Source organism: Lissotriton helveticus, chromosome 2_1, assembly GCF_964261635.1.
Source record: "Lissotriton helveticus chromosome 2_1, aLisHel1.1, whole genome shotgun sequence".
Lineage (NCBI taxonomy): Eukaryota > Metazoa > Chordata > Amphibia > Caudata > Salamandridae > Lissotriton > Lissotriton helveticus.
Genome location: NC_136059.1, coordinates 144,644,181 through 144,659,032, shown reverse-complemented (window position 1 = coordinate 144,659,032; position 14,852 = coordinate 144,644,181). Strand labels below are relative to the sequence as shown.

General features: G+C 40.5%; 1 protein-coding gene across 1 annotated transcript in view; it reads left to right on the top strand.

Annotated features, from left to right (window-relative positions):
- The window catches only part of LOC144817805 (uncharacterized), a 109,414-nt gene that overhangs the window by 25,372 nt on the left and 69,190 nt on the right, over positions 1 to 14,852 (top strand). Inside the window, exon 2 of the mRNA XM_078674634.1 lies at positions 10,864 to 10,950. Coding sequence (XP_078530760.1) covers positions 10,905 to 10,950 — 46 coding nt within the window. The 5' untranslated portion in view covers positions 10,864 to 10,904. The remainder of the gene's footprint in view (positions 1 to 10,863; positions 10,951 to 14,852) is intronic.

Sequence of the window (14,852 nt, the reverse complement as noted above, 5' to 3'; positions counted from 1 at the left end):
TTAAACGGAATATTACCGAAAGCATCAATAATGGTTTATATGCCGTGATTGGTTCTGAAGGATGTTTGGTGAAACAAAGAAAAGGAAATTTGATTAATCACCGTAAACTGAGTTGCGAAACTCCTGACGAAAGGGAATTTTACTATTTAGCTCTTTTGCAACTTTTCAACTTTGCAACTTTTCAAGCCGTTGTGTTCAGAATTGGAATTACTTGGAGATTTTTAGAGCTATGAAGATTCGTTCAACACAAGTAAAGATACTATAGAATGTCCTGTTTCTGCTAATTATGTGAAAATGTTGAACGACGAAATTGAGCAGGAAGCTACAATTGCAGCTGAGATTGCTAGAGACAGTTCTCAAGACAGTCAAACTTCTGCTCCGTTGAGTCAGGATCCATTAGGACAACCAATTGTTCAAAATGAAGCAGCAACTGCTATGGAAGAGGTGGAAACAGCAATATATCAAGCTCAAGAAGATGTACCAAACTTAGGAAACTTGGAAGAACAACTAAATGTTGAGCATAAACAAATATATGAGCAAGTGAGAGAACAGATTGACCATGTATTACTTCATGAGAAGAAAGAGTGCTCTTGCTCATCATTTCAACCTATCCGAATGTACGTGAGTGGACAAGCTGGAACAGGAAAAAGTTGTCACTGCTCCAACTGGATTGGCAGCACACAATATTAAAGGAATTACTGTACATCATTTATTAATGCTACCAGTAGAGCATGAAAACAAATTGGAATACCACACGCTATCTGGAGAAGCTTGTTGTCAAGTTTCAAGAGTCTTGAAGAGAAAGAAACTTCTCATTATTGATGAGGTAAGCATGTTATCAAACTTAATGCTTGCCTTTGTGCATTTAAGAATGCAGCAAATTCATAAAACAGAGTGTGACGTGTTATTTGGAGGAAAACACGTCATCCTTTTTGGAGATCTACTACAACTTTCTCCTGTAAAAGGACAACCAGTGTTTAAAACATTGGCGCATGAAGATACCAGAAAGTCTTTGGGGAGTATTGGAAATGGTAACATTTGGTCATATTTTGAGTATAAGGAACTTATTACAAATATGCGACAGGCAAATGATGCTGATTATGGTACTATTCTTCAAGATATAAGAATTGGAAAAGTGACTAAACATGGCAAAGAAGCTTTACAGAGACGATTACTTTCCAATTTGTTTCCAAATGAAAATATTGTTCCTGAGAAAATATATATGAGATTTGCAGAAAACAAATCTGTAATCTGCTTAATGCCAACACTGCATGAATGTTCTATATTTAATGAAGACATTTTAACGTTGGAAAAGGAGGAAATTGTAAAATTGAAAGCTATTGATAAAATAAAACATGAAGGAATCGCTATTATTTTGTTTGAAAAGTTGAAGAGGAAATTGGATTCTTTAGAGAAATCGATAAGTAAAACTGCTGCTTTAGAAAAGAATTTATAAGCATGTGTAAACTGTTGGGTAATTTTATGACGTAAAAGGTTTAGTAATGGAGCAATGGGTAAAATTGTTGTTTCGTTAATTGTGTAAATAGAGATGGTATTGACTTTTTGAAAATCAAATTTGATGAAATTGCAGAAGTACAACAATTTAGTTGTTGTTCAGCTCGGTTTTTGCTTGTAAAAGATTTGTATGTACGCAGAAAACAGTTTCCTATTTCTTTGGCATATGCAGTGACCATTCATAAATCTCAAGGTTTAAGTGTAGATAGTGCTTTCGTGAATATTGGAAGTGTTTAAAGAGGGTGTGGCATATGTCGCTTTTTCTCGAGTGAGAACTTTATCTGTATTGTACTTGATTGATTTTGATGAGACAAAGGTTAGTGCGGATGCAAATTGTGTGAAAGAGTATAACAGGTTAAGAAGAGAATATGCCCCCAATTTAGGTCAATATCAAATATCTGAAAAGCGTGCGATAGGTAGAAAAAGAATATTTGAGAATATCTGTAGTGAAGCTGTAGAGAAAGAAAAAAAACAAGATGAAGTTGTAATTGCAAGCAAAAAGAAAAAGGACAGTGTTGAAGAGAATTTTGGTTATCAGTTTGAAAATAGTTCTGGTGTCAACTGCTATGCTAATGTAGTTGTTAATGTTGTTTTTTTCCTGAAAGTTTGCAACAGCAAATTGTTGAAAATCGTGAATAAAGATTCTGTTTGTTGTTGTATTCTGTTCATGAGAGATGTAGTAGTGATAAAAGTAAAATACAAAGTGTTTCTGATATTCGAAATGTTTTGGACATGTGTTCTGGTTCTACTCAATTTACGCAGAATATTCAGCAAGATTGTCAGGAATGTTTATTGTTTATGCTTGTTGTATTGGAAGATGAAGGTATAGATATTGAAAACCTTTTTGGCCTTTCTTATAAATGGCAACATGACTGTGAACATTGTTTGTTTACATGTACCACTAAGATAGACACTGAAAGATTCATATATTTGACTTTACCTGACTGTGAATCAGTGTCTTTTAACAATCTAGTTAGAGGAGCAAGTCAAAACATTGAGTGTAGCCAATGTAAATCAGAAATGTCATCAACATTATTTATACAAAGATATGGACAGTATGTAATTTTAATGCTGCAACGTTGTAGAGCTGATGGAAGAAAATTGGAAACTTTAATTAAAAATGTTGTAGCTACTCAAGTATCAATATCAGGAAGAACTTCTGTAGCTGTTGCAATTATTTTTTATGATGGACCTTCTACAACATCTGGACATTACACTGTTCATTTAAAATGTCTGAAAGGTTGGATACATTGTAATGATAGTCAATTGGTTTTTAAGCAACGTTTGCCTAAAGAGTTACCAAAATCTTACCTAATATTTTTAAAGCCAAAATTTTAGGAACAAAATTTCGCCTTTCAGGAATACTGCTATTAAGGTAGGTTGGTCTGGTGTTGTAGCTTAATTTGTAAGTGAGGGTGAGGAGCTTGATGGTGATTCTCTTGTTTACGTGAAGCCAGTCTAGATCTCTCAGGTGGTGGGTGATGTGGCTGGGGACATTGATGATCAGTCGGGCAGAAGTGTTTTGGACGCGTTGTAGTCGTTGTAGGTGTTTGTCTGAGTTGAGTTTAGGAGAGTTGATCCTTATACAGTTGGTGACGTCTTTCAGTGTTATGTGGCTCCTTGCTGAGGGAGAAGATGAGTTGGGTATTGTTGTCTTAGCAGATAATGTTTAGGTTGTGATGGTGGGCCACTTGTGTGAGGGTGCTATGTAGAGTCAAGTTGAGGGATGAGCCCTGGGGGATGTTGAAAATGATGTCGCTGGTTTTGGATCAGAAAGGTGGGAGACGGATGCTGAGGATTAGTATTGAAGAACTTCCAAGCTATGAAATTTAGATATAATATTTGGCCATGAGGAAAAGTATGTAAAACCATTAAGGGCTATTTGTTGTATATTTTGTCAGAATATATTTGCAGTGTATGAAAATTAATGATAGTGTTTTGTTAATTTAAGATTGTTTGACATATCTCATAGTTAAGTAAGAAATTGCTGTTGAAAAAAAACATTTAACTTATGTTTTATTTCTATTTTTTAGATTTGTATTGAGAATATTGAATGGCTTTTTTTAAGATAATCTTATTGATTATCTTTTTTTTGCCCGCTGTTACGTGATGAGTATTATTGAACGCACTGTTTATAGTGAAATTCAATATTTTCTGAGAATAGCAAAAAAGGCAAATGAAATTCTTTACAAATTATTTTGTGCTGTAAAAGATATATTGTAACTGTATTTTTTTTTGTCTTCCACAGATGCTAATTTTATAGTATGTATATATCTTTTTATTTATTATGTGTAAGTTAAGTATAAATAACGGTTAAAAATGGTTGATGGAATGTGCTTCTACAGAGCTGAAATAACAAAACATGGATGGAGTACATAAGTGTGCAATGATGGTTTGTATCTTTTATATACATTTGAAAAAGGTAATATATATATACTGAGTGTACCAGTATTCTTTGCATTTTACTACAACACATCTACTAGTTTGGAACAGGTAAGGTGATCACCCTCTACGCTGGAACCACAGCCAAACTACAGAAAAGACTCCAGCGCATAAAGAACGCCTCCGCAAGACTCGTCCTGGACATCCCCCTCCACAACCACATCTCCGCCCATCTGAGAGACCTGCACTGGCTCCCCGTCAGCAAGAGGATCACGTTCAGGCTCCTCACCCACGCACAGAAGGCTCTCCACGACATGGGCCCCAAATACCTCAACAACCGCCTCACTTTCTACACGCCCACTCGCCAGCTGCGATCGAACAGCCTCGCCCTCGCCACCGTACCAAGCATTCGCAGAGCTACCGCCGGAGGAAGATCCTTCTCCTACCTGGTGGCCAAGACATGGAACTACCTCCCCATCCACCTTCGGCTGACCCAGGACCATCTCTCCTTCACGAAGCAACTCAAGACCTGGCTTTTCGAGCAGTAACGGACCCCTCCCCCCAGCGCCTCGAGACCCTAGCGGTTGAGTAGCGTGCTATATAAATCTGACTGATTCATTGATTGATTGAATAGACATATTGTACTTTTTATAGTACTGCCTTTTATTGTAACAGCCTGGGTTTTTTCCTATAGTGATAAGGAGTGACTGGTTTGAAAATTGAATAAACTTTAAAAACAGAACATTCATATAAATAATTATATTCATATAATCTTATAAAGTAGTTGAGAATGCTATTTGTATAATATTTTTTAAAGGGCAAAAAAGTTGATGAAGCTAGTTTTGTGTTCTGTATTAGGAAAAATGATGAAATGAAGTGTTTATGTTTTTGTACAAGGATCTACACCATAAGAAATTCAGTATGGAAAATCAATAATACAATAGGGAAGACGGTTTCGAAGTTAGTAACAGGGTCACAGAAGAGCTGAACATACCTTTTACAAGTAGCGAGAATGAAGAGGAAGAAATGAATGCTGCAGATATCAGCTGCGATTTTCTATACGAAACCTTGGATGCTGATTTTGTGAAAGCATTAGATGACATCGAGTTTGATCGTATGACTTTTGAAATTGATTACCAGGAAAATGAAATACTTTCTGAAAATATTTTAGAAACTCTATTAAATTATGAGATGTTACAAGAATAAATATATTATTATATAATGATAATGGTTTCAGAAACTCTCCTTGCAGAATTGTAATCATTTAGCTAGTACTCAAGTACTCATGGTGCAAAGTGGGACTTAGGGAATGGACTGCTTCAAACCCCTATATACTTCGCATGTACTCTTCAATTCACCGGCAAACTTGTCTGTTATAGCTTCTATTTCCCAGTCTATAACCTTACACTTCAAGGAAAACTCTCTGTGATTGCTGATTCAGTATTGTATTGAGCTATTCAGCAGAATGTCCTAGATGCGTCACTTTGTAAATATGGCGCAACAAGGTGCATTTTTTACGCCTCTGATGCGTCACAAAAAGTGACCCACCAGTGGCGTAAAAGTGACGCACAGCCTCATAAATGAGGCCCCTGGCTTTTAAAGTTTGAATTGCCCAGTCTGTATCCTGACACTTCGTCCAAACATTTTAATAATAATAATAATAATACTGATACTTGTAGAGCGCGAACAGCTACCTCGCGAGGAGGTGTCCCGGCGCTGGTAGAGTACTTCAGCAAGGCAGGAGGCACGGGGATTGCTTAGGTTTTCTGCATAAAGAGCCAGGTCTTTAGAAGCTTCTTAAAGCTCGATTCTGTCGTGGCAGATTGGATGGCAGAAGGCAGGGCGTTCCAGAGTTTCGCCGTGCCGGCAGAAAAAGACCTGCCCCCAAGTCTGGCTTTTCTAGCTCGTGGGACGAGTATCTGAAGCAGGGAGTTAGATCGTAAGTGCCTCTCCTGATGGTATCGGCGGAGTCTGAGTTTTAGGTAGTTAGGGCAGGTCCCTCTTAGTGCTCTAAACGCCAGGGTAAGAACTTTGAATTTTATTCTACTTGTCACTGGGAGCCAGTGCAGTTCGCGCAGATGCGGAGAGACATGCTGTCTAAAAGGAATGTGCTTTATCAGTCTCGGAGCCGCATTCTGCACGATCTGCAGGCGTTGCACTAGATATTTAGGCAGGCCGAGATAAAGGCCGTTCGCGTAGTCCAATCTGGATGTAACTGTCGCATGGACTACCATTTTGCGACACTCTTCTGGTAGAAAGGAAAGGAACTTGCGGAGGTTTCTGAGTTTGTGCAGACAGCCAGTAGTGACCTGCTGTATGTGAGAGGAAAAAGAAAGCATCTCGTCCCATCTTACTCCCAAATTCTTCGCATTGGTTCCGGGGGATGGTGGTGGACCCATTTCCAGAGGCCACCACAGGTCCGAAGGGGGATGTGTGTTTTTACCAAAGAATATTACCTCCATTTTGCTAGCATTCAGTTTTAATTTGTTTGCATTCATCCAACTGGCCACCTCTCGAAGGCAGCCCCTCATTTGACTAAAAGCTGCCTCCGACGCATCCAAATAGGGGAAGACTAATTGCGTATGAAATCGCCTTGACCCCCCATTTGGCAATTAAGGTAAAAAGTTGGGCTAAATAAACATTAAAAAGTAGAGGGCTGAGTGCCGACCCTTGAGGGACGCCACACCAAAGGCGTTTAGGTTTTGAGGAAAAGGTGCCCAATGCCACTTTCTGGGAACGATCTGTGAGATAGGACCGGAGCCAGCTCAGTGCCCTATCTTCCAGACCTATGTCCTTCAACCGTAGCAGCAATCTGCCATGATCCACCGTATCAAATGCGGCTGACCACCTAAGGACCACCTAATCGACTCAGCTACCTCGATAAGGGCGGTCTCGGTGCTGAAGCCAGACCTGAAACCTGACTGTGTTTTGCTACTGCTATTTTAGTATTGTAGTGAGTTATACATCAGTATGTTCTTATGTATGCACTGTTTTAAAAGTGAACAAGCTATATATTCAGGTAGACAATCTCTTTGTAGAAGTGTAAGCTTTCAGTCGGTTTCCAAGGAGTCATGCACCAAAGTAGGCCTTGCGGCATGGACTGCTTCAAATCCCTGTAGACTATGCATTCACTGATCTATACACTGGAAAACGTGCCTTGCATACCTTCAATTGCCCAGTCTGTATCATTACACTTTCACCAAACACTGTTACACTACTGTTTCAGTATTGTAGTGAACCATACAGCACTATGTACTTATCTATACACTGTAAAAGTAAAGCTGCTATACATTCAGCCACACACTCTCCTTGCAGAATTGGAATCATTCAGCTAGTACCCAAGTACTCATTATCCAAAGTGGGCCTTAGGGCATGGACTGCTTCAAACTCATATAGACTATGCATGCACTGTTCTATGCACCTGCAAATTTACCTTTTATATGTTCAATTCCCAGTCATTATCCTTAAAGTTCCACTAAACACTCTAACTTTCCTGTTATAGTTTTGTTGTGACTCATTGATCAGTGTGCAGTAATACATTCACTACATTCACACAGTAATCAGCAGATGTACAATAAGTTGTACATCCCCAGAGATTTGCCAGTTATTGTGCACTGTGACATCACCACAATGGATGCACCGTATTTACAATGTGGTGTATTATGGGGCAAAAACGGCACAGATATGTGATGTATTTGTGTTGTGAAGGTGGTGCATTGCTTGACTTGCGTTGCAAGCACAAAGCAGCTCCAGCAATGCTCTTGGGGCCCTATGCTTACAATGCTGTATCAACCCTTACACCTGTTTCAAGCAGATGCAGGGTTTTGATGCAGCATAAATCCTAAAAGTGACTGAATGAAATCTTAAAGGTTTCACTCAGTCACTTTTAGGAGGCCTTCCTGTGCCAGAACACTCCCACTCCCCTCCCTGCGCAGGAAAGCCTCCTTCTGGTGCAGGGCTTTACAATGTGATGCACCTTCCATATGCATCACATTGTAAATACCACACAGCATGGCACAGCTTTTGCACCACCGCTGCATCACAAAAGTGACACAACAGATGTGTAAAAGAGGCACAAGGGGGTTGTAAATTCACCCCTAACACATACAAATTCACCCAGGCAGTTTAACCAGCAGTGCAAATTGAAGCATAGACTTGTTGCATATTTATATGGATATGTTACATTCAAGTGCTTCGGAGGTATTATAGTATACTATAGGTAAACACCTTATAGATTTATGCTGTAGTACCAGAATGGCAGCTTTCTTTTGAGCTGTTCAGTCCTGGCACTCTTCGGCTCCAGTTGAGCCTTGTTCACAGGTGAGCCATCTTGACCATTGGGACCTAACCAAAGGATTGTTATCTGCCCTGTACCTGCCCTTTCAAAACTACTGAAAACTGAAAAGAACAATTGATGGACAGAATGCAGAACAATGTCATACATTCACCCCAGTACAGAGATCTGGGCTTCAATCCATCTTTTTTTGCTCACCATGCCATTCCAGTTTGGACCCAGCCATATGCAAATCAGTATTGACCATGCGCCCAATGTCAACAGTCCAGCCCAAACTGCCAGGCCAGGTCCTCCCTGGACTGGAAACAAGCATCCTAGGACTAGTTTTGGGCTTTGAGCCCTCATCTGCCAGGATAGATTGACTCCAGTGGCATGGAGACCACAGGACTCACGCCTGAGCATACCCGTCCCACTCGGGATAACAAATGCAAAAATAACCATTGATGGACAGAATGCAGAACAATGTCATACATTTACCCCAGTACAGAGATCTGGGCCTAAATCCATAGTTTTTTTGCTCACCATGCCATTCCAGTTTCGACCCGGCCATATGCAAATCAGGCTTGACCCTGCGCCCAATGGGAACAGTCCAGCTTGAACTGCCAGGCCAGGTCCTCCCTGGATTGTAAACAAGCAGCCTTCATCAGCCAGGATAGGTTGACTCCAGTGGCATGGAGATCACAAAACGCACGTCTGAGCATACCTGTAGCACTCGGGTGACAAATGCAAAAAGAACAATTGATGGACAGAATGCAGAACAATGTCATACATTCACCCCCGTCCATCAATTTTGTGTCTTTTGCTTTCTCACCCTAAGTGCGCCAGGTATGCCCAGACATGGGTCCTTGCTCACTGTGCCACTGGAATCAAGCTATCCTGGCTGAAGAGGGGTGAAACCCCGAAACTGGTCCTTGGATTCTTGTTAACATTCCAGGGAGGACATGGTTTGGCAGTTCAGGCTGGGCTGTTCCCATGAGGCATAGGGTCAAGACTGATTTGCATATGGCCAGGACTAAACTGCGGTGGCATGGTGAGCAAAAGAATGATAGATTTAACCCAGATCTCTTGACTGGGGGTGAATGTTTTGATTTGTTCTGCATTCCATCCATCAATTGTTTGTCTTTTGATTTCAAGACCACAGCGTCACTACGTAGTCTTGATATACTTCAATGTCCAGAATGCATTAGGAAAGTAGTACAGTTGTATTTTATTTTATTTCGTTAAAGTGTACAATTCTGTTTTCCATGTTAATTTATTTTTTGCGAGGACACTGCAGACTTTCTATTTCATTTTACATGCTTTCCATGCACTGATTAATCTCCTGCAGCGCCTCTATTCTTTCCAAATCCCGTCGCAAAGGAAACAGTGTCCCTGTGCATTCCCTTGTCATGCTACACATCCATTTAACTGGTATATTAATATTTATGTATTTTCCACAGTGATGACTGTGTAATTATATTAAGGACTGGGATACTATCGGAAATTAGTTTTTAGTTTTGCTAATGATTTTGACACCATTTGGCAAATCTTGATGAAACTTTCTTAAAGAGATTAATCCACCTCAGCTCCTTCCTTGAAAGTTCCGGAGTGATCTGTCAAGCAGAAATCCAGCCAATTGGGGTCCCAAAACACAATTTCCTAATGCAATTTCCATAAAGAATTTTAGATTCTGCTACAACTAAAATGTCTGTACAGGATTACATCACAATTGGCAGAAAGCTAGATCTGTTTACCCAGAAAGCATGATTTGTTGCAAATCCATTCCATAGTTTTTGCACAATTAAGGCTAAAAATGTATAGATAATTTTCTAAACGAGTATGTTCGCACTACTCATGTGGGGGTACGCAATTTCAAACAAAAGAGCTATCTGATTGGCTGAGGGGGCTAATTTTCCAGTTAGTTTCCTCACTCTCACAGTAGCAAGAAGCTTCTGCAAGACCCACAGGCTCTTGGTCCCTGATTGACCGGCAGAGAAATGAAGGGAAATGTTGTGGCCCCCATTAACAGACAAAGACATGCATGTCGGATGGGGAGGGGTTGGCTGCCTGCATGGGGTTTGGACACAGGGCTTTACCATGCCTTCACTGTGCTCTACTTATGATCTGAAATATATATCACTCATGATATGTTCTATGACATCATAGATCACATCTCTGATAACATTTGAAATGATGAAAACAGTGTGCATGGGAAGGGTGCAAGTTATATTTACTTCAGTAACCTATACCTGATGTATTTCAGTGTTGTTTAGTGTAAAATGTTACGTTTAAACTAATATTTTCACCTAACTATAACATCTCTTTTACATTTGTTTTTTTAGTGAACATATTTGTATATATAGAGGCTTAGAGAAATATATATAAATAATAATATATTATAAATATACTAACATTATGAAATATTCCAGATTGAATATGTGTGCATGCGTTGATGCATTATAGCAGTATATGAGCACGAAACATTTGCATTTTAGCAGAAAGGAAGTAGAAACTCTCCTCTAGTTTTTATCACATTCAAAATCAGATGATCTAGTCACTGAATTTTGGCACACTGCACTAAAATAAAAATATTCATAGTGCTGTACTATAGTTTCCAAGCAGTTCAAACTTCCTCCTAGATTCCATTGCTTGAGGCATCATCGACAGCAATCATTTTTTTTAATGTTTTTCAGGAGTCAGGATTCCCTGGAGCTGAGTGAAACAAAGCAAAGGCATGGATTCCACATGGCTCTGCTCTTTTCTTTTAACGGTGATCACAGGTCAGTGACTTCCCATGTCAGGTGTTACACAAATGTGCATAGGTACACAATGAGGACTCACCTAGGGGAATTAAATAGCAGGTACTTTATCATTTAAACAACCTTATAAAAAGATGTTTTTATTAATTTAAAAGAATTTCGTTGCTTATACAGAGTTTGAATGATCAGTGGTGAATAAACTGGGTAAATAAAAAAAAGTATATTTAGAAATGCATTGCTCCACTTGTACAGACTTTCAGACTTATTTTCCATTGCACAATTATGTCTAGCAGCACACCTGGAATGCTGCATCAGACAGGCATGTCCGCGTTTCTTATTGTGTACTTCATATGACATACTCCCTAGGCTGTCATTTTCCAAGCATTTGTGCACAGTGTTGATTTATACACTGGAGAAATCCAACCTGATACGCAAATGCATATTTTCCCATTCGTTTTTTTTCTCCATTGTAAAACTGTAGTGTAGTTCCTATATTCCCAATAGGCTCTGTGCATTGGAATAACATAAATGATAGTCTAGACGTAATACTGAAGTCGACTAGGTCTCTATTGAATATGTTAGACTTTATATGTGAATGCCAGCCAGCTCAGAGGTCACTAGAAACTTTCTCGAATACACAAGAAGGGATTAGTTTCTGACAACCATATAACATGACAACTTTGTTCCCCAAGAATAAGGAATGTATCTCCAGAGTCGCAGAAACAATAGATGGCTATTTCACAATCGTGCATGCTTAGTTTCACCAGAAGTGCAGAGAAATAGAGAGACGGGCGTTTTCAATAAAAAGGTTATTTATTGAGCAGTCTTCTTTCTCATGCAAGAGAAGTGAATTGCTACAATTGCAATACTTGTAAAGTAAAGTGCGTACAGTAAAAAGAGTATTATGAAATAATACTGTGAAAGCATTTATATGGTTTCTAAGCCATAAGATACTTAAAATGGATAAAATACATACAATGATAAAAGATGACTAAAACGTATTCAACTGGTGCTTCTAAGATACGCCTACCCCGGTATACCTAACCTAAGCCTAGTACATAGGAAGGAGTAAGTGGGATTTAGTTTGAGTTAAATAGTTTCTGCCAAGAATCTATCCAAGAATTCTTTAAGGGTCTTATCAGCTCCGTACCTTGTTTATAGAATGTAGGAGGTCTTGTATCTCTCTCTAAGGACTTGATCTCCCAGTAACCCACAAGGGTAGTCGGGAAACCCCGGAGCTGGATTTCTCGGCAAGAGAAAAGATAGCGTCTCTCTCAGTGCGTCAGCTGGAGGGTCGGCTTCCTTCGGCACTCGCTACAGCAGGGTGTCAGGCAAGTAGTTAGTCGATCTGCTCTAAACCACTGTGTGTTTTGCTAGGGCAGATGCTGGTATATTTATACCTGGAAGGTGCAGAGTTTGACGTAAGGTTGGACATAATATGTCACTAAGAACTCGCAGTTCTTTTAGGACTCCAGGAGTTCTAGGACAAATCAATACAGAAGCAGGGGAAAGTCCCGGACTGCAGGAGGTTTGGTCTCTCCAAGAACTCGTTGTGATTTCTAGGAATCTGTGGAAGTAGCCATGCCGTATTTGGACTACATTGGCTGTGTCTAAATATGGTTATAATTCTGATGCCATATCAGGATATGATGAGTTATACCTATATAAGGGCATGAATCGGGAAAATTACACTAGAGCCCTAGATTCGTCTACAACAAAACCCCATCTTCTCCAAGTTTGAAAGTCATCTCTTCTCTTTCCTACTCTGGAACAGGAGTAAGTGCAGCCCTTTGCAGAGAAGTGTGAACATCATCCCCCGTGATTCCAAATAACAATCTGGTAATGGTGCATACAATAATGGAATGAAAGAGTTCTAGATAATCCACTTGGCTTGAATGGGCTCATGAGGCTGATGTGACCTCACCTTTTCATAAACTGTTCGTGGGGCCAAGTGATGTAAGGTGACGCAAGGCAACTCAAACCCTTAAGTCAGATTTCCTAAGCCACGCAAGGCTACCTTGCGTGGCTCAGCATGGCTAAGTAAATCTAGAGTTAAACAAGGCAGTGCAAGATGCTGCCTTGCATTTCTCTGGATTGGGAAGGAATTCCATGGGTGGATTTTGGTTAATTCCTATATTTACTAAGAATAGTAAACTTAGGAATGCGTCAAAATGGTGCATCAGACGAACAGAGGCATAACTAGAAGAAATATGTTTATTTCTCCTTATTTTTTTCCTCTTTCTACAAGTGCTGCATTTAGCAGCACACATAGAAAGAGGAAAATATGTCCACGGGTATTTTTGTGCAGGAATGTCTCCTTTCCTGTACAAAAACAATCCTGCCTGTAACGTAGGTGCCCATCCTTGCCCCATGGTGCAAGCATGTCTACGTTGGCTCTAGGCAGCACACAGTGTGCTGCAGTGTGCACAAAGAGTGCAGGAATGTACCATATTTTAGCAAATATGATGCATTCCTGCCGTCTCTGTTAGATTTAGTACTGCATAGCAAGTTGTCTTGAAGCAAAGGGACCTTTTTGGATGCCCACCCCCACCTTTTGCTCCAATACTGATAGTTATGACTCTGGAAGTACACTGGAGCCTTCTGATCAGGCCCCAGTGCCAGTGCTCTCTCCCCAAATTGTTATGTGTGAATTAGCATTTCGAAATTATAAGGACTTTACCCCCCCTTATAAGTCCCTGGTATATGGTACTAGTGATACCGAGGACATGGTTGGCAAAAGCGTCTCCAGGGCTTGCAACACTGTTTGTGCCCCCCTGAGTGACCCAAGTAAACTAATGACAGCAGGCCTGCCATTGCAGGCAGCAGGGACAGTGTAAACTGCTCCTTTTTGACTTTGCCCTCACTATATTTGCAAAGTCAATGAACTGCTTTTAATGTATGTTAGTCACCCATAAGGAAGGCATTCTGAGCCCAGGAGGCAGGGTGACTTATATTCAAGGTGTGGACATGCAAGTGCAAGCTTATATGTCCCCATAGTGCCCTTTACCTTTAAATTACACTATAAGTGATTGGCTGTCCATAGGATAACATGGACTTGCATCCGGTAGACCCGGGGTTGGTAGCGCCTTATGGTACTGCCTAAATATGTTCAGTTTGGTAGAAAACAAAGTGCCTTCTCCCCCCTGAAATGATTCTCGCACCAAGGCGATGTGGCATGCACCCAGATGGACCCTTAGAGGTTGCCCACCTGGTTGCCCCACCTGCTCTGTGCCACCAAGACAGATTCTGACCTTCTGCCAGGCATCAAAATGGTGAGCGTTAAAGGCTGCATCGCCTCTGAAATGCATCCAGGCTGTCTCTGAGAGGAGTAAACAGCCCTCCCTATGACCCAGGCACATTTTTACCCAGGCAGGAGGCAAAATTATGTTTCCAGGAGGTGAACACCCCCAGTAGATTAGCCGCACCTCTAGATTAAGCCACCTGGTCTGTTGACCTGAGGAATACTTCTACCGCCCAGGTATTTGGTCAACTCAGGTGCAGATTGGCTGCAGGGATCAGCAGCCCATTGGCCACCGGCTCCTATACTAATAAACTCCCCTAAATCTATATATATATATTTTTTTTGTCCTCATTTGCCACCTAGGTTCTAAATAAGCAATCTATAGGTTTACAAACATTGTGCTGCCTCAGTTGTTTCAACTGGTGGGAACAGTAATGGAGCGTGGGCCTCGTCCCTCAGCAACTAAACTTCAACCACAATGATCGCCGGAATAAAACCATACGGAGGTCACTGGAGTACAGCCAAGATGCTGGTGAGAGCATCTAGACGCGGCTATGCCCAATAATGGGATCGATGGCTTAATCATTGGACCTGGGAAAAAAAAAAATAACAGATACTCAATGGTCCCATTTCAGCAAATGCCAGAAAGATGTTTTTTCTGGGTTCCCTGCTCTGGCCAAGT